Here is a 22,998-nt window from a genome sequence, read left to right as displayed (position 1 = left end):
ATGGGCTGCAGGTTGCCCACCTCTGCCCTGGCTGTTGCTGGCTCCATGTGCCAGAAGGGTCATATTCTCAATTTGGTAATGGACTCTGACTTTGTATTTGACCTGGTTTGGCCACCTGGTACTGAGCAGCTCAGTCAGTGCCCTCAGGCTACCCATAACCCCATTTACACTCTCCTCCTTCCATGCTCCTGAATTCTGTCTTCTTATTGTAAACCTCAAGAGTGCTGTTTTCCATGTTTCTCTCAAGTTTTTCAGCTAATAGTGGTTTTATTCACATTGAGAACTGTTTTTATTTCTAATTTTTGACTTTTTATCCATTTTGCTCATTTGCTTCCTCCTCCTCTGACCCATCTTTCCTACACCCCTTTCTCACTGCTACTGTATGCTAGCACACGTGGAAAGTAGAGGCTGCTCTGCGATGATTACTCAGTGTATCCGTATCACATGCTTGGGCAATATTTTGAAGCATGGGATGTTGAGACTAATGTACTGGAAGCAACATCAGAGAGACATTGGAAGGGTCTGTTGGTCTTCATAGCTTGTGATAAACTTAAAAAGCAACAAATAGACTAGTAGCACCTTAAAGACTAACAAAACATGTACATGGTATCATGAGCTTTCGTGGGCACAGACCACTTCTTCAGATGACTGGAGTGTTAGAACTCCAGATCCAAGAATAAATAAGGGGAGTGTCGAAGCAAAAACACGCTCCTCTCTGTTTAGGCGGCTAACAACTGATTGCTTTATTGATCAGTAAAGCAAAGTGAGCCAAATGTGGTCCCAGCAAAGCCGGGCCCAGTAAAGCTGCTTAATACAATCAGTCCTAGTATCTTTATACCCTTAACCAAACAGTCTGACGTCAGGGCATCCAATTACAGAAATCCTTAATTAAATTTGGAAAAACAAAGCCTTATCAAAAGATGGTGGACAGGTACGAGGGAGTACATCTCCTGTCCCAACCAGCCCAATTAACATGTACCAATAGCCCATCCTGTAGGCCTCTTCTCACGGGGTGACAGAAAGTTCACTCTGGTCTACATGCTTGAGAGAAAAGCTGAAATGGTTTCTGATATACAAGATGGCTTCTAGCTAAACATAAAATAGCTTCTACAGGAGGGTGGAGGGGAAAAAGGGGGAAAAAGGAGAAAAAAAGGAGGGGAGGAAGAAAAAAGAAAGACAGTTAGTAGTAGCTTATCTGCTCAGTGTCTATCTTTTTTCTTCCTCCCTTCCTTTTTTTTTCTCCTGTTCTTTCTCTTTTTTCCCTTCTCCCTTGTTTTTCCTGTTACAGACTAACTTGGCTACCCCTTTACAGCTTGTGCTGTTACTCTTAATGTTGCAACACTTGCTGCTTGACTTCTCTGCTTATTACAACATATACCTAAAGGCTGTGTCTACACTGGCAAGGTTTTTCCGGAAAATCATCTCATTTTCCGGGAAAACTTGCCAGCTGTCTACACTGGCCGCTTGAATTTCCGGAAGAGCACTGACGATCTAATGTAAAATCATCAGTGCTTTTCCGGAAAAACTATGCTGCTCCCATTCGGGCAAAAGTCTTTTTCCGAAAGACTTTTGCCCGAAAGGGCTAGTATAGACAGCACGGTAGTGTTTTCTGCAAAAAAGCCCCGATCGTGAAAATGGCAATCGGGGCTTTTTTGTGGAAAAGCACGTCTAGATTGGCAACAGACGCTTTTCCGCAAAAAGTGCTTTTCCGGAAAAGCGTCCTGCCAATCTAGACGCGCTTTTCCGAAAATTCTTTTAATGGAAAACTTTTCCATTAAAAGCATTTTCAGAAAATCATGACAGTGTAGACCTAGCCAAAATGTTTAGACCTCCAAATCAGAAAAATACACATTTATGAGAGATCATGCTCTTTTTTTATACGGTTGTATTGGTCTGTGTCATATGAGTTTGAATCATTTCCTTTGTGAAGTTCTGTAAATGCCCATCCATTAGAAGCAGATGAATATTTGGGAACTGGATGTTCTGATCAAACACTGAGGTTTTGGTTTTTTTCACCCTCTTCTGTTTATTAGCTGTTTCTTCCTCCTGAGGTTTTGGGATATTTTAGACTGTGTCACCTATGCCCAAACATGGTTGGGGAAAAAGCCAGTCTTCTGCAAATCCTGATTGCTCCAGAACAGCGAGTATGTGATTTGTTCTCCAAAACACAAAGGAAGGGATTGATAGTTTAATTACAGTTTCATCACACCTCATTTACATCAAAAGCTAAGTATGGGACACTTCCAGCCCACTCAGTTAGTCTCACTAGCAGCAGTACTACAATTGACAGGTACCCTTTTTTCTCCCTTCTTTTTCTGTTATAAATTCTGGGTTCCTATTATTTCCACTCCAGCTGATCTGAAGAACTGGGTTTTGTCCTTGAATGCTCATGACTAAAATATATATATATTTTAGTCTCTGAGGGTATGTCTACACTACAAAGTTAATTCGAACTAACATCCGTTAGTTCTAATTAACTTTGATAGGCGCTACACTAGCGCTCCGCTAGTTCGAACTTAATTCGAACTAGCGGAGCGCTTAGTTTGAACTAGGTAAACCTCATTGCACGAGGACTAAGCCTAGTTCGAACTTACTAGTTTGAATTAAGGGGTGTGTAGCCCCTTAATTCGAACTAGTGGGAGGCTAGCCCTCCCCAGCTTTCCCTGGTGGCCACTCTGGCCAACACCAGGGAAACTCTATTGCCCCCCTCCCGGCCCGGGACCCCTTAAAGGGGCACGGGTTGCCTATGGTGCCTGTGCCAGGTGCAAGCCTGCCAGCACCCAGCCAGCAGACCCTGCACCTGGCACGGCTCGAGCCAGCCACCCGATGCCCCCAGCCCTCCCCCTCTTCCCGGGACCAGGCTGGCAGCTCCCGGGAGCTTGCCCAGGACCGCAAGAGGTGGGCACCCGCCTGGTCCAGTGCAGACATCGTGGACCTCGTCCACGACCTCCGCACTAGGCACAGGAAAGTGGCCGTCTAGGGCAGGATAGCTGCCAGCCTGGCCACCCGGGAGCAGGTTTGCATGAAAATCAAGGTGGTCCACTGAGACCCTCGCCCCTGAGCCCTGAGCTTAGAATGGCCGTACTGGTCAGACCAAAGGTCCATCTAGCCCAGTAGCCTGTCTGCCGACAGTAGCCAACCCTAGGGACCCTGGAGGGGATGGACCAAAGACAGTAACCAAGCCATTTGTCTCGTGCTATCCCTCTCCAGCCTTCCACAAACTTCGGGAAGGGACACCACTCCTATCCCCTGGCTAATACCACTCCATGGACCCAACCTCCATGACTTAATCTCACTTCTCTTTAAACTCTGTTCTAGTTGTAGCCTTCACAGCCTCCTGCAGCAAGGAGTTCCACAGGTTGACTCTTTGCTTTGTGAAGAACAACTTTCTGTTATTTGTTTGAAGCCTGCTACCTATTCCTTTTCTTTGGTGTCCTCTAGTCCTTCTATTATGGGAACTAATGAAGAACTTTTCTTGATGCACCCTCCCCACCCCACTCATGCTTTTATAGACCTCTATCATATCCCCCCTCCATCTCCTCTTTTCTAAGCTGAAAAGTCCCAGTCTCTTTAGCCTCTCTTCATGGCTGTGTCCAGACTCAGGGGTTTTTTCGGGAAAAGTAGCCTTTTTCCGAAAAAACCTCACCTGCGTCCAGACTCAAGCCGCGTTCTTTCGAAATTAAATCGAAAGAACGTGGCTTTTCTTTCGATGGCGGTAAACCTCATTTCACGAGGAAGAACGCCTTCTTTCGAAAGTTCCTCTTTCGAAAGAAGGCGTTCTTCAATGTAAATAGGGCTTCTTCGAAAGAGAGCATCGAGACTCACTGGATGCTTTCTTTCGAAAAAGCAAGCCGCTTTTTCGAAAGTTCAACGTGCAGTCTAGATGCTCTCTTTCGAAAGAGGCTCTTTCGAAAGCATCTTTCGAAAGAGCCTCTTTCGAAAGAGGCTTGCAGTCTAGACATAGCCCATATGGCCTGCTGCCCATTCCTTTCCTTTGGTGTCCTCTAGTCCTTCTTTATGGGAACTAATGAAGAACTTTTCTGTATGCACCGTCTCAACCCAACTCCTGCTTTTAGAGACCTCTATCCTGTCCCCCCTCAGTCTCCTCTTTTCTAAGCTGAAAAGTCCCAGTCTCTTTAGCCTCTCTTCATATGGGACCTGTTCCAAACCCCTCATCATTGTAGTTGCCCTCCCCTGTCCCACTCTCTCTCTTCCCCTCTCCCACCTCCTTTTCCAAGTCTCCTCCAGTTTTGTTCAATAAAGAGAGATTCTATTTTTGAACACAATTGTCCTTTATTTTGTACATCAGGAAGGGGGGCTAGGGAAGGGTAAGTGGAAGGAGGTGAGGGAGGAATGGGGTACGAGCCCCCGATGGGGAGGACTAGGCTGGCTCTGCGGGCTTCTGGGGGTGGAAGCTTTCCTGCAGCCCCCCAATTGCCCCCTCTCCACAGATGGCAGCCTGCGGCAAGTGCAGCCGGTCTGATGGCCGAGTGCTGTGATGTGCCCAGTGTGGGCACTCAGGGCACTCCAAGCCAGGACTGCTTTGCAAGCGGGGCACCTCTGAGAACTGTCTGTCTGGGGTGTGGGTCGGGTCCCTTTAAGCACAGTCCTCGGCTAGCCTGAGGCAGCAGCTCCACGCTCTAAGTCCTCATCTGATGCCCTGCCGGCCATCCTTAACCCCGGTTCAGGGTCCACTCTGTGTGGACATGCTAATTCAAACTAGTTTTTTAGTCTGGATGCGTTAGTTCGAATTAAGTTAGTTCGAATTAGCTCTGTAGTGTAGACATACCCTAAGGCAGCGATTCCCAGATTTTTCCAGATGGGGACCTATTCTGACAATTCAGGAAGACTTGGTGACCCACGGCAATTCAAAAACGGGGGGAGGAGAAGGGACAGAGCCACCTGGGGAGACATCTGGCGACCCTTTTGAAATGTAATGGTGACCCATATTTGGGTCTCAACCCATAGGTTGGGAAACCCTGTTCTAAGGTGTCACAGGACTACACATTCTTTTTATAGTTTCATATAAGTTCCTCCATTTCTATGTTCACTTCATGTTACCCAGTATCAACAAGTCTACATTATAAATACTCCTCCGATTGGCTCTGTTCCTACAGAACTTGGACTTGACTTTGACCAGGGATGGAGTTCCCTAGCCATCATGGCCCGCTTATGTCCTGCCTGGTCAGGGCTTCTCAGGAATGGGGTTCTGTGACTGTCCCTCTGCTGCTGTGCCAGGTTAGGGCTCTGCAGCTGCCCCACTGGACTCCCAAATAGCTCACACTCCTGGGCGCTGGGGCTCTCTGGTCCAGCAACATCTGTGATCCAGCAGGACTAAGGATGTTGCCAGACCAGAGAGTCCCTGATTTAGGAGGTTCAATCTGTATATAAAATAATACATTTTCTGGTGCTCAATTCATTTTTGCTTAAAGAGTCCCTCAAGATTTAGGACCCTGAAAGTATGGAACAAGTATCTATTACAAATGCTGATCTTAAATGGAAGATTTTTTTCTTAAAATATGTCAGATGTCATCTTTCTTCTAGAACGGGTCAAAAACTAAAGATGAAAGTTGTCTTTGTGGGGAAAAAATGAAGTTGCTTTTTTTTTGGATTCTTCAATCGGTGTGAATTATTATTTTTCATTACCTCCTTCCCCCTCCAAATTGTACTGACAATATCAGTTGGTTATCAACTCCCATTCAGTTTCAATTCAATTAGGATGGTTGGCTTTCTTTTACATCTTAGATAATCATTAGGGATACATTAACTCTGACCACAAACATACATCAGTATTCTGGATTCATTTCTTATTCTGCCTCATTCTCATTCTACATGAATTCAACCCATGCAGTTTGGAACAGGTAAAGAAAGCAAGATGCTCACAGAAGATTTGACTTCTGGCCTTTTGACTACTACCTCTTGGTCTTTTGACTACTACCCAGAAAAGCAGCTTCTGAGTTTGAGTCACAGTGTTCAGTTAGATGGCACAGTTATTTACTTTCTGTTCACTTCCCTTGAGAAGGACACTGGCTATGACAATATTTTTTCACTTTGGTAAAGAACCTAATGCCCATTTCCAGTATACTGAAGGCTCTTTCCGACAATGCCTGTGAAATAATCTCCCAAGAGAAGTGGTGGAAGTGGCACCTTTAAAGCTAAACTGAAAAAAAAATATTATAGGGCCTTAGAAGAGAGCCAGTGCTCATTAGACACAGGTTACGTGCAAGTCCAGAAGAAGGAATGCAGCTGCCAAATGTAATGCAGGTTCAGAGTTTGGGTGGCCAGATCACCAAGGTGATGGCTGGACAGAAGCAGCAGCAGTAGCCAAAAATCTTGTTTTTCATAATTTCTTGGTAAAGTGAATAGAATCATTTATACTAGATACAGATTTTGCTGAAGGTAACCATGCCTCTGTCGCCTTGAGAACAGAATACTGCAATGAGCGCTACATAAATCTAGAATAGTGATAGAGATGTAGCCGTGTTAGTCTGGTGTAGCTGAAACAAAATACAGGACTATGTAGCACTTTAAAGACTAACAAGATGGTTTATTAGATGATGAGCTTTCGTGGGTCTGGCCCACGAAAGCTCATCATCTAATAAACCATCTTGTTAGTCTTTAAAGTGCTACATAGTCCTGTACATAAATCTACTCCTCAGAGTGCTCTGCAAGTTAACCTGATACAGAATGTGGCAGCCTAGTCATGGTTCTCAACCAGGGTACACATATCCCTCGGGGTACTCAGATGTCTTCTAGGGGGCACATCAACTCTAGATATTCGCCTGTGTGGGGTTACAACAGGCTACATAAAAGGCACTAGCAAAGTCAGTACAAATTAAAATGTCATAGACAATGATTTGCTTGTGCTGCTCTGTATTGCTACATTAGTGTTTCTCAACCTGCAGGTCACGATTTATTTTCTAATTATATGGTGACTGTGAGAAAGTGAGCAATTTTTCAGTAATAATGTTCTGTGAAACTTTTGTATTCCTATATCTGATTTTGTAAGCAAGTAGTTCTTAAGAGAGACAAAACTTGAGCCAGAAGCGGGGGGTAGAGGTGGGGAAGGGACACAAAACAAATCAGATTCTGGAAAGGCATACAGTAGTCTAGAAAGGTCGAGAACCATTGGCTGAGAGCACATAGTACAGATGCTTCAGGAATTATACCTGATGTCTGTAAGTTTCTGGGCAGAGTGCAATGTCCTGTTTTTGACCATTTAAATCCCTAATGGATTCAGACAGTGGTTTGGGCAGAGTCAATGTAAGTGACTCTTGTCTCCTTCTCCCACAGTACTACAGTTGTTATCAGCAGAGTCATTCAATATGGAGTCCCAGTGATTAATTTCTAATTAATTGTATTTATGATGGTAGTGCCCAAGGGCCAATCGACACAGCTGGGCCCTTTTGCCAAGTGCTGTACCAACACAAAATAGCAGACAGTTTCTGCTTTGGGGAGTTTACAGGCTAATTAGACAAGACAGATGCGAGGTGGGGAAAGTGGTAGAACACACAAGCAAATAGTGCAATGTCAGATGTCATGTTAGTGCTGTGATTTTTGGGGGGCTAGGGGGAAAGTGGGTTTAGTTAGGAGGCTAGGGAAGGGGAGAGGCAATGGAAGGGGAGAAGAGGTGTGGTATGAAGCTAAGAAGAAACTAAGAAAGGCAGAGAGAAGTGGTTTGAGGCAAATGGGCATTCAGCACAATTAAAATGGTTGGAAGTCCTCTGAATGTCCAGAGGTCCTGGTTTGGCTGCTTCTCGCCTGGAATATCTGGCTAGTTTCTCTCTGTGGTTGTCCCACAAGGCCACTACCAATGGGGTCCTAGTGCTCTCAGAGTGGGAAAGGGTTCCCTTGCACAGTTCTGGGTCCTGAGGGATGGCAATGAAAGGAGGGAACCCAGCTGGGATCCATTTTATTGCTGTAATAGCTGCGAGCTGCAAACAAGGCGTTCTCTGATAAGACCCTCTACTCAAGAATGTCCTTTTCCTACTTTTCCAATATATTCAGGGTTGGTTAAGCTTCAGGACTTCTTTCAAAGCCCATACATTCTCTGGGGCATTGGAGGAGAAGATGATGGGAATGGTTTGGAAGGGTAATAAGGAGATGCCTTATGTTGGGGGCACTGGGGAATTGGGAATTATTGTTCTATTTATTGGCAGTCAGTTATCTGGGTGATGGTTAATGTGAGTTATGTGAAGGCACTCAGCATGCACAAAGAAAGGGCCACTTTACTGGTGTGGGATTACAAATAAAATATTGCCTGTATTTTAAAACATTAGTAAACAATCTGGTAGTACTGGACTGACTGGTCCAAGAGATCTCTAATCACTAGATCTTGTAATGACATGAAAGAAATGTGAATAATCTAGGATAGGTTTGATAGTCCTGGGTCACTACTCTTTCTCAAGCCATCTTTGGCAGCAGTTCAGATCTGTAAGATAAGCTTCCTTGCCAAAAGGGGGAGACAGAGATAAAGCTGAGGATGTGGGTTGCTTGTTTGGCTGAGTATGGAGACAAAGCAGAGAAAAACTCACAGTCCTTCACAAATAAGGCCTTCGTTTGAAAGGCAGATACCAGCTAAGATAATTGATCAACTGAAGGAGGTAATGAAAAAAGAGACTTTATAAGCTTACACAGTATGGGGAAGAGGTGGCAACTAATAGGGTGGAAAGTGTTCTGGGGATCTTCTGGTTTTCAGGGGCTGTCCTGGGCTCAGGGGCAGATGACCATTTTGCGGGGCCCAGGGCAGCACAAATTTCACGGGGCCCCCCTTTGCCATGGCGCATGCACGGGGCTTCTTGAAGCACGGGGCCCGGGGTGGCCGCCTCGCTCGCCCTGTCCTATATCCGCCCCTGCCTGGGCTTTCAGATGTGCTTGCTAAAACTGAGTCAGTTCCTAGCTCTCCTGTGGCTATAGTGCTATTGCTGCACTGAGTTGAGCCATAGGTTGTGCTGCCCTGCAACATCCCAACTGTGCTTCAGAGCATAGATTTGGACCCCACTCCCTCCCTGCCCTGGACTGTACTGCTTCCTCCAAGGCCTCTCTCCACAAGAGGGACCGAGGAGTCTTGCAGACATATTTGAACAGCCTGGACCCATAGGAAGGGGACCTGTGAAGAGTTCCACAGGGAATTCAACAACTTCCATCCCACCATCAACCTTAGCCTGGGCCAGTCCACACAAGAGTTCCACTTTCTTGACACTACAGTACAGTTACATGATGGACGGACACATTTCCACCTCCCTGTACTGGAAACCTACTGACGATTACACTTAGCCTCTAGCTTCCATCCAAGACACATTTCCCAATCAATTGTTTACAGCCAGGCCCTAAGATGCAACCAGATTTGCTCCAATCCCACAGAGACAAACACCACATAAACCACCACATCAAAAGCTCATGTAACTGCACATCCGCCAATGTGATCTGTGCCAGCTATGCCCCTCTGCTATGTATATTGGTCAAACTGGGCAGTCTCTGTGAGAAAGGATGAATGGACACAAATCAGATATTTCAAAAGGTAACACATCTAACACTCCTGTCACCTGAAGGAGTGGGCTGTGCCAAGTGCTACCAGACTATTCATTGTTTTTTAAGTTTACACAGAAACCTGTTGGGGAACACTTTAACTTGCCTGGGCACTCATTAATAGATCTCAAAGTCACCGTATTATTGCAAGCCAATTCCAAAAACCAGCTTGAGAGGGAAGCTACGGGGCTTTATTTAATTTACAAGTTTGATACCTACAACAGAGTTTTAAACAAAGACCTTAATTGGATTACCCACTACACTCCACATCCTAATGACATAAAAGGCCAAACACTAGATACTTAAGAACACTTAGAACCCTCTCTATCAGCTTCATTTAGCATGGAAACTCTAATTGACTATTCTTTTCCCATTTTTTTCTCCTCTCCTTTCCCTCCACATCCCCTCTCTCTGCTATTTATTTGGAACTTGGACCTCTTAAACTACATTCATCTGAAGAAGTGGGTTGTGCCCACAAATGTTCATGATACCAGCTACATTTTTTTCGTTAGTCTTTAACATGCTGCAAGACTATTTGTTATTTTTTAAAGTTTTTTCATGCTGAAGTAATGAGTTGAGAATGTCACTACATTCTTTCCAGAGGTGTCAGCTTTCCTTACAGAGTATTTGTGTGCAGAGAAGGGGAAATGGAAACCTGTATCTGCAGATGCTAAGGAAGATCAATGTTAGCAAAACAAACAAACAAACAAACAAAACAAGCATCTTGTGTATTTGCTGTGCCCTTTGGCTGGCTGGTAGAGAAATGTATCAGGACAGGCACTGCATTGCTGCAAGATACCCTCTGGGACAGGGCACTTGGAAACACCAGAATATGGGACATGCTGAGGCTGGAGCAGAACATAGGAGGGGCCCTGCAGAACTGGGACCATAGTGCAGAACTCTGAAATACTGTGGGCAGCTCTGGGTTGTGGAGTTCTCCAAAGGCAGGCCAGGGAGAGTTTCCATTAAGTTGAAGTAGCTCCCTAGTTTGATTAGATTAAATGGAGGGTTGTTTCTCTGGAGTTCAGTGATCAGTACTTAAGGTGCTTGCAAGACACCTTACTTATTCTATCTCTGTTCCAACTGCCTGCACATAATAACAGCTGGAACTTCACAGCACCCAAGTAGACACCCTTATCTGAGAAGCTTAGTCCTTAAAGGCACAGTTTGCAATACCACACTGTATGGCTGTGTCTACATTGGCACCCCTTTCCGCTTTTTTCCAGCTTGGGGTTTTGCCGGAGAAAAGCGCCAGTCTAGAGTAAATAAAGCCTTTTCCGGAAGATCCCTTATTCCTACTTTCCTACTTCTGGAAAAGGCTTTATTTTCCGCAAGATCCTGTCTAGACTGGCACTTTTCTCCGGCAAAAACCCGAGCCGGAAAAAAGCGGCAGCCATGTTCATGCAAATGCCGCAGGGGATATTTAAATCCCCCGTGGCATTTGCAATTCCGAAGTGTCTTATTAGCATCCCTTTTCCAGAAAGGGGTGCCAATGTAGACATAGCCCATGAGTATGTGTATGTCTACACTGCAAAGTTAACAGCCATTATTCCGAATTAAATTCCATAGCGTCTACACAAGAAAACCGCTATTTCAAATTAAATTCAAAATAGTGGGGCGCTTAATTCGAGTTTGATAAACCTCATTCTACAAGGAATAACGCCAAACTCGAATTAGCTAATTCAGAATAAGCACTGTCTAGTTGCTTAGTCCGAATTAGCTGGCCTCCAGCCTTCCCAGTTTCCCCTGGTGGCCACTCTGGGCCGAACCAGGAAAACTCTTCTCCCTCCCCCCAGCCCTGGAGCCCTTAAAGGGGAAGACTCTGGCCACAGTGCCTGTACCAGCTCCAAGCCTGCTGGCCTAGAGCCAGCAGTCACTGCCCTGACCCCGTGGCCCCAAAACATGAGCCAGCAAGCCACTGGCAGCAAGCCCTCCACTGCACCCCAGGAGCAGTCTGACAGCTCCCAGGAGCCTGCCAGGCCCCGGAGAAGGTGGGAGCCTTCCTGGTCCAGGGCGGAGATCAGGGTGGACTGTACTCAGGTTTGGGGGGATGCCCCCAACGTCCATGATCTCCGCATTAGACAGGAATGCAGCCGTCTATGGCAGGAAAGCTGCCAGCCTGGCCACTAAAGGCCACATGCGAACCCAGGAGCAGGTTTGCATGAAAATCAAGTTGGTCCAGCAAGACCCCCAACCCTGAGCTTCTCCTCCCCCTTCCTCCCCTTGCCTCCCCCTTCCAGCTCCTTCCTCCCAGGTTTCTCTTTCCCTTCTCCCACCCTCATTCCCACCCCAGTTTCGGTCAATAAAGAGAGTTTGTTTTTGGCAAGAAATGTGTTTTTATTTGACATCAGGAAGGGGGGTTAGGGAGGGGTAAGTGGAAGGAGGGAGGAATGAGGCACAAGCCCCCAGTGGGACAGACCAGAGAGGCTCTTAGTGCTCCTCAGGTTGAAGCTCTCCTGCAGGTCCTCCTGGATACTGACAGCCCCCCCAATGGACCTTTGGGATGGCAGCCTGCAGAAAGTGCAGCCAGACTCACAGCAACACATCCAGGATAAGCACCAGAGTGCCCAGGGGCAGCTCTGGCTCCATGTTACAGAGTGCTGTGGTGTCCCCAGTGAGGGCAACCAGAGCATTCAGAGACACAAATGCTTTGCTGCCCCTCATCAAGGCAGGCAAGCAAGCAGGAACACCTGAGAACCAACTGCTCGGGGGCAGGGGTAGCTATCTGATGCCTTTAAGCACAGGCATCAGATAGCCTCAGGCAGCAGCCACCTACAGACACTCCTGACCTGATGCCGTGCCTGACTGGCCTTAAATCTGATTCTGTGTCCAGTCAGTGTGGATGCAGTATTTCGAATTAGCAAAATGCTAATTCACGCTACATTTTGTGTGTATAGCTATTTGGAATTAAGATAACTCCAATTAATGCTGTAGTGTAGACATACCCTATGACATTGTCTTTAAGGGTTGTGTCTACATTTCTGCATTTAGAATTTTCTCTACTCTTCTACCCTGGTTCAGCTCTAAGCAAAGTTAAATGACATGAAGGTAAAAACACCTGTGGCCAGTCTGTGCAAGTGCTGTCATCTTTTTCTATCACCGGTAGAGCTGTACCAAAGCTAAAGCAAGGATCAGAAAATTTGAGAAAGGCCTGTGTAACTATATGTATAGTATGCTAACTAGCATGATTTGACTTCTCTTCATTAACTTCAGTAACTTCAGCTGCAACATGCCACTGGGGACAGAGGGACATGCAATTTCATGTTTAGAGCACTCGTACAACCAGCTGTATGTGTATATTTTGGCTCACTAAAATAAGGGGAATTGAAAAAAAAATGCTTTTCTTGGCACTGAAATATCAAACTTTTTAAAAGAATCCTTATCAGAGATGGGGCTAAGCAAAAGAAAAACTCAAAGCCCATGGACGTAGATGAAGAAACTTTCCTTGATTTCAATGGACTTTGGAGCAGGCCCATAGATGTTTCCCATTCAAATGTATACTATAAAGTCTGCTTCACAAATTATCATTTTCTCAGAAGTACATACAATAATTTTCTTCATTATGCTAAAGAGCTATTGGCTTAAAGAGATTAAAAAGCATACATATTCTGTTCCTCACTCTGCATTTCTTTTTTCTCCCAAAAACTAAACACAGAAGCATATAGAAATAAGAAAGGCTTTACTTTTCCCTTATTTGTTACTTCGTTGAGACTACAAACAAGATTATTGTCAATAAGTTCTAAAACCCTGAGTTTTGGCAACACACATTATGCATTTTAGAAGCAAACAACATATATTGATGTTACTGTTGAGTCATTAAACCCATAACTTACTGTAATCAGCTGTCGGTTGCAGTTAACATGGAGAAGGAGAATATAATTACCACTCCCACAGCAGCCCACAGGTCATTTTGGGGCCAAGAACACTCCCAAAAATCTGTTTCTAATTTTCCAGAAAACCTTTGAAATTTGGCAAGGTTTTTCAAAGTATGCGGAAAAAAAAGTTTTCCTAAGTTTTGACTAACTGTGAAAGCAGAGCCTGCCATTTCAGACTCCTCTTACTGATCCACTGATCAACACCCAGCAGAAAGAATTTGTATTCTTATAGAATAAATCTGGAAAAATGAAGGTCAGTAGATGAACAAAATTCAACCTTTTAAAATTGCTGGATTTATTGTTGTAAACTTTCTATTGTTGCACAAGGCCAGGTTCCGATCTGTAAGTATTTGCTTCACAGGACAGAGGAAGAAAAACAGTTCTAAATATATTACAGGAAGATTTATGCTTATTGACTTGGATGGATGTCAGCAATTAAATAGAATACCTTTCTGTTTCTTTTTTGTGGTGGGGATGTTAATGTGCAAACAAAGCCATAATATATCTGTAAAATAATTATTATTTGCTTTTTATCCCACAGACCCAGCTAAAAATTATATTTGGAGTGATTGTATGCCTTTTGCTTTCTTTATTAATTACATGCATTCTACTACTTCCAGCAAGAGGTAAGGCAATTTATCATGTAATCCATTGAAAAACATGTCTTAGATAAAATAAATTTAAAAAATTTATTTAAAACTGTTTTTTATTATTATCCTGCCAGTGTGGCTATGGCTTTCTCAGCTTATAAGAACATTTTACTGACAGTTTAAAGTTCCGGAAAAATTGGAGATGCCAACATATGTTGAAGGAAGTTCTTTCAAGTGAAAGGCACATGCTTTAACTTTACTGTGTATGACAAATAATATGCTTTGACAGGGCTGCAAACATAATTTTCATCACACTTCTATTATAAAGCATTTGCCTTTGGGACGCTGATACTCTAATGATCTGTTATTATTTGCTTTGGATTTGGAGAACTTGCATTAAGTTACATATGGTTGAATAATAATTGTAGAAGCTATTTTTCCAATAAATCATTAGCTCAATGCATTGCTTTTATGTGCAGGAAGGTGGCTTGATTAGATTATGACTACTCTATTTACCAACGACATATCATGTTTTCAATGAAATATTAGCCAGTAATGTGTTTCCTTATTTGGCCAGCTCTAGAGAAACTCTTGTCATACAATGAGGTTTGCGGGTGTCTGTTCCTCTCTGAACTAATTACTGTAGCTCCCTATTAGAACAATTGTTTCTGATACAAAGACTGGGACATATGTGGTCTTAAATTCAGGACCTAAGTAGCAGTGGCCTATTAACAAAGGCAGTTTTCTAGGTGAGATGTCTCATAGGATTTATCTAATTTAAGTATTTGCACAACCCCCTTCACCATATCTTAATTCTTTCCAAGCTTTTAAAAGAAGAAGTAATATTAAAAATTGCAGGTTATTTCCTTTCTTCTAAGTGTAAGGGGAAATAGCTTGGTTAGTTTACAGGGATATTGATGTTTTGCTGGGAAGAAATATGTTTGCTGCAGGTGAGCCCAGTCAAAAGAAGAGGTTTTGAAATTAGTCCCAGAAGTGGTGAGGTCTATGGTTATACTTGAATTTTTTGGAGTGAGTTCCTTAGTGTAGATCTGGCTACTATGAAAAGTCTGTTTCCAACTCATGAACCACTTTGTCTTTTTAGTGTGTCTGTGGAATGAAGTTTTTATGGGAGTAACATTCATGGAGGGAAAAGGGATTTCTCTGGTAGTTAGGACTGATCCCATGGGGGGGCTGATGATTTCTGTAGTTGGACCTTATCAATCACTAACTTCCTGCTGGGTGCAGCATGTAAAGTTAAGTGGCCCACATCAACCCATTTGGGGCTTGTATGGAGTGCTCGTCCTGTTTCAAACAGATTGAAACACATTTCTTTTGGCCTACAATAAAATTTTGTTTGACCTCTTCAATTATCTGAACATTTTCAATTTTAGTTTGGGTTGAACCACTTTTTTGGAACTTCCAGGAAACCAAAAAATCTGTTAATCACCCAGCTCTAGGGAGGAGACCAAAAGGATCTAAAGATTGAGGACTGGTTTAAATCTCTGAAAGTAGCTGCTGCAGTAGTGGGGGATGCTACAGAAGAGACAAACACTCCAGAGACTTTCCCACTAGCATCACCCTGTCTTGCTTAAAGTTTAGCGTTAGGGATCTCCAACTAAGCGCTGTGAAAGCTGGGAGATAGTGCTCTCCATGTTGGATGTCAAGGCAGTGCAGAACAGCATGTCTTTTATGTTCTGCTGTCACTTAAGCCCATATTGTCTCACCAGTTCCTCCAAAGGCAACTGGCAACCCAGGACTTGCATCCAGCTCACCCAATTGTTTTATTTGGCCTGCCACAGACTCAGCTCAGTGCGGGCAATACAATGGCGCCAAGCCTAGGAAGAGGGCTGGGCATCATGCAGGGAGGGTCCTACTTGCATACAAATGTGTGTATCAGGTGACCCTGTGGAAAGCACCAACAGGTGGAAACAGGGAGTCCAGTCCCACAGGATGGATACCACAACTGCATAGTGACAAGACGTGGGTCAAGACTTGACCTCTTCCTCCTCCCCATGTCACACTCCCCAGAGCCAGGACACAAGCTTCTGCTATCATGTCATATACCCCTTGCCTGCCTAAGGCCTTAGTGGATTTTATGACCCTCTACTGCCACAAAGTTGCCCATTTATGATACAGAGGCTGAAGAAGGATGTTGATGGAATCTCTCAAGCTATGTCTACACTACAGAGTACAGGATACACTCTGGTAATTGGGATACCAGAGATATCCTGGAAAAACACTGCCACATCCAGGGAGCAGTTCAGTTTCTGAAAAAGCTGTCACTCTTTTTCGGAAGCCTTGTATTCCTCATTTTATGAGGGGTAAGTGATCTCTGAAAGGGGAAGTTTTTTCCACATTTGGCCCCCTGTAGATGGGCCAAATGTTGGAAAAGCCTCTTCGGAAAAAAAAAAGTGGAAAAAGGTACACAAATTGAGAACTGCAGTTTGTGGATCTTTTTCCAGAAAAAGAATGCAATGTAGACATAGCCTCAGAGAGTTTGATGGATGAGTTGTAGTTAGTTATTGTGGGTTCTGAGATGACACCAAAGACCAAAGAGGTTCTGCAGCGTCATCTACATGTGCTACTGGTGAAGTCTATTGTAGATGAATGTGCCATGCTTTTAGCTTTATGCCATGCAGTACTGACTACAGCAATCTGCTGTGTCTTGAAACTCTTCAGTCTAAGATGACTGAGATGCTGCCATTGGATCTTATCACAACCTTTTTGTTTCTCACAACAAATGTTTTGGTTGCCGCAGAATGCAGCTACCTACTCTTTTTTTGTTCTTGTTTCTTTTGCTTTTATTTTTTCCTAAGTTTTGCTGGCTAGTAAGCCTGCTGCTGAGAAATGTGACACTGTATGTTAGTATCACTTTTCACAGCGTCCCAACAAACTACTAAGTCTGCTGTGAAAACTGACATTAACAAACATACAAATACCCCTTTTCACAGCAGACTTACTCAGGCCTGGCAAGCCAGGGAACAAATTAAGCCCTGAATGGGGAAGTGAGTAGGGAGGCAGCAGAACAGGAACCATAGGGGAATGAATGTAGGGCCAGGGGAAGCAGCAGGGGGCGGGGTGGTGGAATGTAAGCCTAGTGCCAGAGCCCATTGCTGTGGGACCAGGGACAAGAGCCTGCTATTGTGCAGATGGGACAGAGCCTACTGCTCTGCACCCAAAGAAAAAACACATGGAGCCCAAAATCCCATGACTGGAGCTCAACCCCACCAAACCCAGGAAGGTGGAAAACCAGGCCCACCAACAGAGGGGCAAAGGAGACAGTTGCCCTGGGACTGATGATTTCAAAGGTGATGACAGCTGGGAACCCAGGCCGCTTTGAACTGCCACTCTGCATGCCCCACATGGCTCTGAGGGCTGGGGGAGGGCCCAGCCCCACATTCTGAGTGGCACTGAGAGTTGGATGCCCCTTTCTCCCAAGGCTCAGCCTCTTCTGGGAACATGGAGCCCCCTTCCCATCTTGCCCAGAGGCCCACAGAGGCTGTTGGCTTCCCTCTGGGGAACTCACAGGCTGCCTGCGTCTCCAGTTTTTGTGTATCGGAGGGAGGAAGGCCCAACTCCTGCTGAGGGCCCGGAGGAGGGGAGGGCCTGCTGCTTTGCCCCTTCCCTCAATTATCAGGAGGCTGTGAGTAAAATCACTGGTGGCCACATTTGAGAAACACTGAGTTCAACATTGCAGGATTGGAGGATGGCCTCAACAAAGTCTTTGAATGTTTTCTTGGTCTGCTCCCAGACATGTTCCAATTTGCAATTCTCTGTAAAAGAAGGCCTTTGGAATTCTACTGCCAGACATACTGTCCACAGGACAGCATAATCTCAGCTGCATTCTCACTATGAAAACTTCAGTGCCTGTGATGTCTGAGCACTGAAGGATCTCAGTGTTTTGAACCAAATCCTGCCATTTAATTCCTTTTTATCTGCTAGAGGGCTTGCAGATGGAATTGGTCCAGCATTTTCTGTGGTATTGCTAAATAATCCACATATCACAGCCATTGAGGAATGTAGTGATGATGTAAACACCAATTTTTATTCATTCTAGAGATGATGCTGAAGTTTTCCAAAGGCATTGGTGGTTGCACTGATACACTTTGAAATGTTGTCATCAATCATTATATATCATGAAATGACCTCAGTGGCAAAATTTGTCTATGACGTGGAACATCATTGATGGATACAATGGGCATAGTTGCAATACTTCCCAGTTGAGGCTGGACCATGGCTTCTTTAGGCTGATTCTTAAGCCAAAACATTTTACTGTGCACATAGCAGGTGAATAATAATAGGCGAGGTATGAATTTTGTGAGACTATACACCTCTGGGCTTTGGAGATGGAGGAAAAATTACCATAGCAATCTACTGGGTTCGGTTAGAGTGGAAGGATATGAGTAATTTCCATAGTTTCCCTTCAGCTCATTGGCCTTGTGGAGATGAAAGGAATATATGGTAAAAATTATGAGCTATCACAAAGAGGTCCAACTTAATGGATCGTAATGTACTCCCCTTGTCCATGAACACATGCTCGGTTGGCATCATGCTCTGCCCAAAACCTCACTGACAGGAAACAGGAATTGCTGAAACCAGGTCAAACTAATGATCAGTTCCTATACTCATCAACTCCAGTTTCCTGTTTCCAACAGTTTGAAGTACCAGATGCTTTGGGACAAGATTCAAGAAACTCTGTTAAGGAAAATTATGGGTTAACTTGTCCATAAGTAAATATTTCCTAAACCCCAAGCAGTTAGAGTTTGGTATTGGCCTATCTGTACTCTAGCTAATGGAACTGTGGGTATTATATCTATCTGCATAAAAGTCTAATCTGTCTTGGAATCCAACTGAACTGTAGCTCAGTTTCCAGAGACAGACATGAGTGTTTTTGTGTCTGCAAATTTTGCAAGTCAGACAAGAACAGGAAATAGATGGTGAGTCAGAATGCTGTATTTCACAATATTGCTTAACTGTGAGAAGCTGGAATTCTTGAAAGAGAATTAACTCCACTTGAGGCTTAAACAGGAAGACAGCTAAATTCCCTCTTCCAAAATAAACGAAAAGGTATACTCTGTACATCCAGTATGAATTATAGAAAGAATTTTATAACAACTCTGTGGGGAAGAGGACATGGGAGAACTGCCCTCATGTTTGCTAATGTAGAACTAAGAAATTCACAATTTTCCTTTCAATTTTACATAAATATGCAATTGCAGTTTATATGATTTCCCTGCATTTGTAATTTTGATTACATGGTTGTTCTAATCTAATACTTAAAACTTGTGAAAATAGGAATATTACATATTTGCAATGACAGCTGACTTTCCTGATTCACAGTGGGTTGGAAACTGCTCAATTTCACTCAGAAATGCTCATCCTTAAAAAAAATATATTTTTTGCTTCAAAAATGGGCCTACTTGAGACCTCACCTTATCTCCTGATCTCTGGCTTTGATCCTTGCCTCTTGAATCTAGCCTGATATTTCCTCTGACATCTGGTCTCTACCCCTGGCCTGATTTTGACTTCAAATCTTGCTTATTGAACCCGGCTCTAGTAATTCTTTCAGCTCCTGCTTACTGACTGTCATCCCTGATGTGTGGACTCCAGCCCAACAGTGACTGCTAGGTCAATCCACCAACACTTCATTCCCTTACATTATGTCTGCACAGCCACTTCCCAAAGTGAAAGTGGCTATGTAAACCAGAAAGGACACTATTCAATCATTATGTAGCCTTTCTAACCATAGAGGGACATTCACAAACAACAATTCACGATATACTCTTAGTGTGCATGACGGCCTGGTATTCTGGAGATCTGGTGTTTTCAAATTTGGACAATCTGGGACTTTATTCCCTACAAATAATATGAATATCAGTGGGGTATCTAGTGGCCACATTATTTTGGGAGACCCAGTCTGTTAGTATATATTTTGCATATCAACAAAACTGAAGTAATAATTAGATAAAACTGAAATTATTTTAGGAAATTATTGGCCTGATCAGAGCTGTCCCACAAACAGAATCGAAAATGAGGGTTTAGAGGTGCTGGAGCTGGGAGTACCATCTCACCCTCTTGCTTGAATTGGTTTCCACCACACACAGGGCTTACAGTTTGGTTCAGTGGCTCTCAGTACCCTGCAATACCCAAATTGTTCTGCAAGGATTAAAAACTGGCACTAAAGTTATGGAAGGATTTGAAAGATGAGGAAGAAATGAAGACATAGTATTTCTTTGTGGAACATGATTTCAAGGACTAATTATTGAAATTAACTTTAGTTATACAAAAAAAAGTCAGAAAAACACAAATAATTAAAGCTGCTGCTTTAATTATGAGCATTTAAGTGTCTTTTCAATTGCTTATGAATAAACATTCAAAACTATAAGTCACCAGCAAACAAAAAGTAAGAAACATACATTCAGTTTTCTCAAAGGGTACATCTAGACTACATGCCTCTGGCAACAGAGGCATGCAGATTAGACTACCCGGCATAGGAAAATGAAGCGGCGATTTAAATAATCGCCGCTTCATTTAAATTTAAATGGCTGCCGCGCTAAGCCGATTAGCTGTTTGTCAGCTCAGCGCAGTAGTGTGGACGCTCCGTGGTCGACATCAAAGGCATTTGTCCACCTCCTGGGTATGCCTTATCCCTGGGAGGTCGACAAATGCCTTTGATGTCGACCGCGGAGCATCCAGACTACCGCGCTGAGCTGACAAACAGCTGATCGGCTCAGCACAGCAGCCATCTAAATTTAAATGAAGCGGTGATTATTTAAATCGCCGCTTCATTTTCCTTTGCCAGATAGTCTAATCTACATGCCTCTGGCGACAGAGGCATGTAGTCTAGACGTACCCAAAGAGGCAAGCTGGAAATTTAAGAAGAAATGGACAGATTTAGCAGTTGTGCTAAGGTAGCAGTTGTACCAAGTTATGGGAGGATATACTGTGTGTCAGAGTGATGCGGTTAAAAGACTATTTAAAGAATCTCATCAGTTGATGTGAAAATTAAGACAAATGGAGGTCACTAGCTTCACCAGTGATAGCGGTGGTGTCCTTTTTAAGAATTCTATTCTAGATTCTATAAGGACCTTTAAATAAAGATTGAGATTTTTGCCTACTAAAGGTATCAAATGGGACTGCAGGTTTTGCTCCTTAGAGTGCATAATAGAAATAAATCTTATTCCTTGGTTTTTAATAATTTTAAATAATTCATGTAGAAGAACTTAATCTGGAAAGTATATGGTAATTCAAGACATTTTAAGGGTCCCTTCAACTGGTGTTAAGAGGTAATGATGAAGAAGCTGATTCTTCGTAGCAGTTTTTTAACAACATTTCAATAAAAGTTTGTAATCTTCCCTTCTTCTCTTGAATACATTCAGGCTCATGGTAAAATATTATCATGGAGAATTAACTTCTTCATGAATTTGTATGGCTATTTTCTGAGCTTGCCACCAACTTAGTGGATTTCAGGGTGGGGTGTGGTTTTTTTTCTTTGCATGTCTAGGTTTCTGTCTGTGTATTGTCATTCACTTCTATTTAGCTTCACAGCTTTCTTCTGCATTGAAGGCAATAGCAAAAATCCCATTCAGAGGGAGTAGGATTAAGTTCAAAGAGCACCCCAAAACTAGAAAGCTATAAATGTATGGTGGTTATCTTCAAAAAGAGAACCACAGACATTCCTAGGATTTACTCACAGATGAGCCTAACCAGAGGACGACTGCCTTTATCAGACAGCATCTGATGTGCTGCACATTATAAGAATTTTCCCTGATCTTTCTGGCAAGGGAGCTAATGATTTATTTTATTTTATTTTTTGTGCTTCTCATGAATACACCTAAGTTTCTATTGTTCCTTAACTTTGCATTTACAAGACCCAGAGCTTTCAATACTGCTCTCTTTTGATTCACACTGCTAACTTCTTTGTTTTACCACCCAGAGCCCCAAATGGTGGCTTAATGTGTGTTAGCTTTCTCAACATATTTTGTTTTTTAAACAGCCACATCTTTTGTGCTTGGTTTACAATAACGTATACATAGTTTGTAAATCAAGAAGTAGTTTGCAAATAAAACTGGGTGGCAGCAGAACAGCCAAGCTTGCAATGCAGCAGGCTGCAATGAAGTATTGGTGAGGACGACTCCCTTCCAAAATCATTACAAATGGTGTTTTTCACTACCATCAAATAAACAAATTATTGTTCATTTTACAGTACTACAGCTGCACTGGTTTGGCTGGCAATTCAAACACAAATCTCTAGCCTTTCTTATAGAAATATCTGTCAAAGAACCACCTGATGAGACAAAAAATCCAGCAGTGAACTGTTCCTGTGCCATTGATGATCTCTTTTGTACTCCCCACTCAATACAGAAATGTTCCAGCTCCTCCCCACCCCCCATGAAATTATGCAGAGGATGCTAACTAGACCATCTAGTTGCAGCTTGCTTCTATTGCTCTTTGAGTCTCATGGTTTCCTCTGTCTCTGAGGGTATGTCTACACTACAAAGTTAATTCAAACTAACAGACTTTAGTTCAAATTAACTTTGATAGGCGCTACACATACAAACCGCTAGTTCGAACTTAATTCGAACTAGCGGAGCGCTTAATTCGAACTAGGTAAACCTCATTCTATGAGGACTAACGCCTAGTTCGAATTAAGTAGTTTGAATTAACAGCTGTGTAGCCACTTAATTCGAACTAGTGGGAGGGTAGCCCTCCCCAGCTTTCCCTGGTGGCCACTCTGGCCAACACCAGGGAAACTCTATGCCCCCCTCCCGGCCCCAGAGCCCTTAAAGGGGCACGGTCTGGCTACGGTGCCCGGGCCAGGTGCAAGCCTGCCAGCACCCAGCCAGCAGACTCTGCACCTGGAACGGCACGAACCAGCCACTCGCTGCCACCCAGCCCTCCGCCTCTTCCCGGGACCAGGCTGGCGGCTCCCAGGAGTCTGCCCGGGGCTGCAAGAGGCAGGCGCCCACCTGGTCTAGAGCGGAGATGGTGGACCTCATCCACGA

General features: G+C 43.7%; 1 protein-coding gene across 1 annotated transcript in view; it reads left to right on the top strand.

Moving 5' to 3' along the window:
- Positions 1-13,507: 13,507 nt before the first annotated feature.
- Positions 13,508-22,998, top strand: part of FAP (fibroblast activation protein alpha) — a 61,356-nt gene continuing 51,865 nt past the window's right edge. The window contains exons 1-2 of the mRNA XM_006114846.4: positions 13,508-13,656; positions 13,945-14,029. Of these exons, the coding sequence (XP_006114908.2) occupies positions 13,651-13,656; positions 13,945-14,029 (91 nt within the window). The 5' untranslated portion in view covers positions 13,508-13,650. The remainder of the gene's footprint in view (positions 13,657-13,944; positions 14,030-22,998) is intronic.

The sequence above is a fragment of the Pelodiscus sinensis genome, chromosome 7, assembly GCF_049634645.1.
Source record: "Pelodiscus sinensis isolate JC-2024 chromosome 7, ASM4963464v1, whole genome shotgun sequence".
NCBI classification, from domain to species: domain Eukaryota; kingdom Metazoa; phylum Chordata; order Testudines; family Trionychidae; genus Pelodiscus; species Pelodiscus sinensis.
This window is presented reverse-complemented; position numbering and strand designations above follow the sequence as displayed.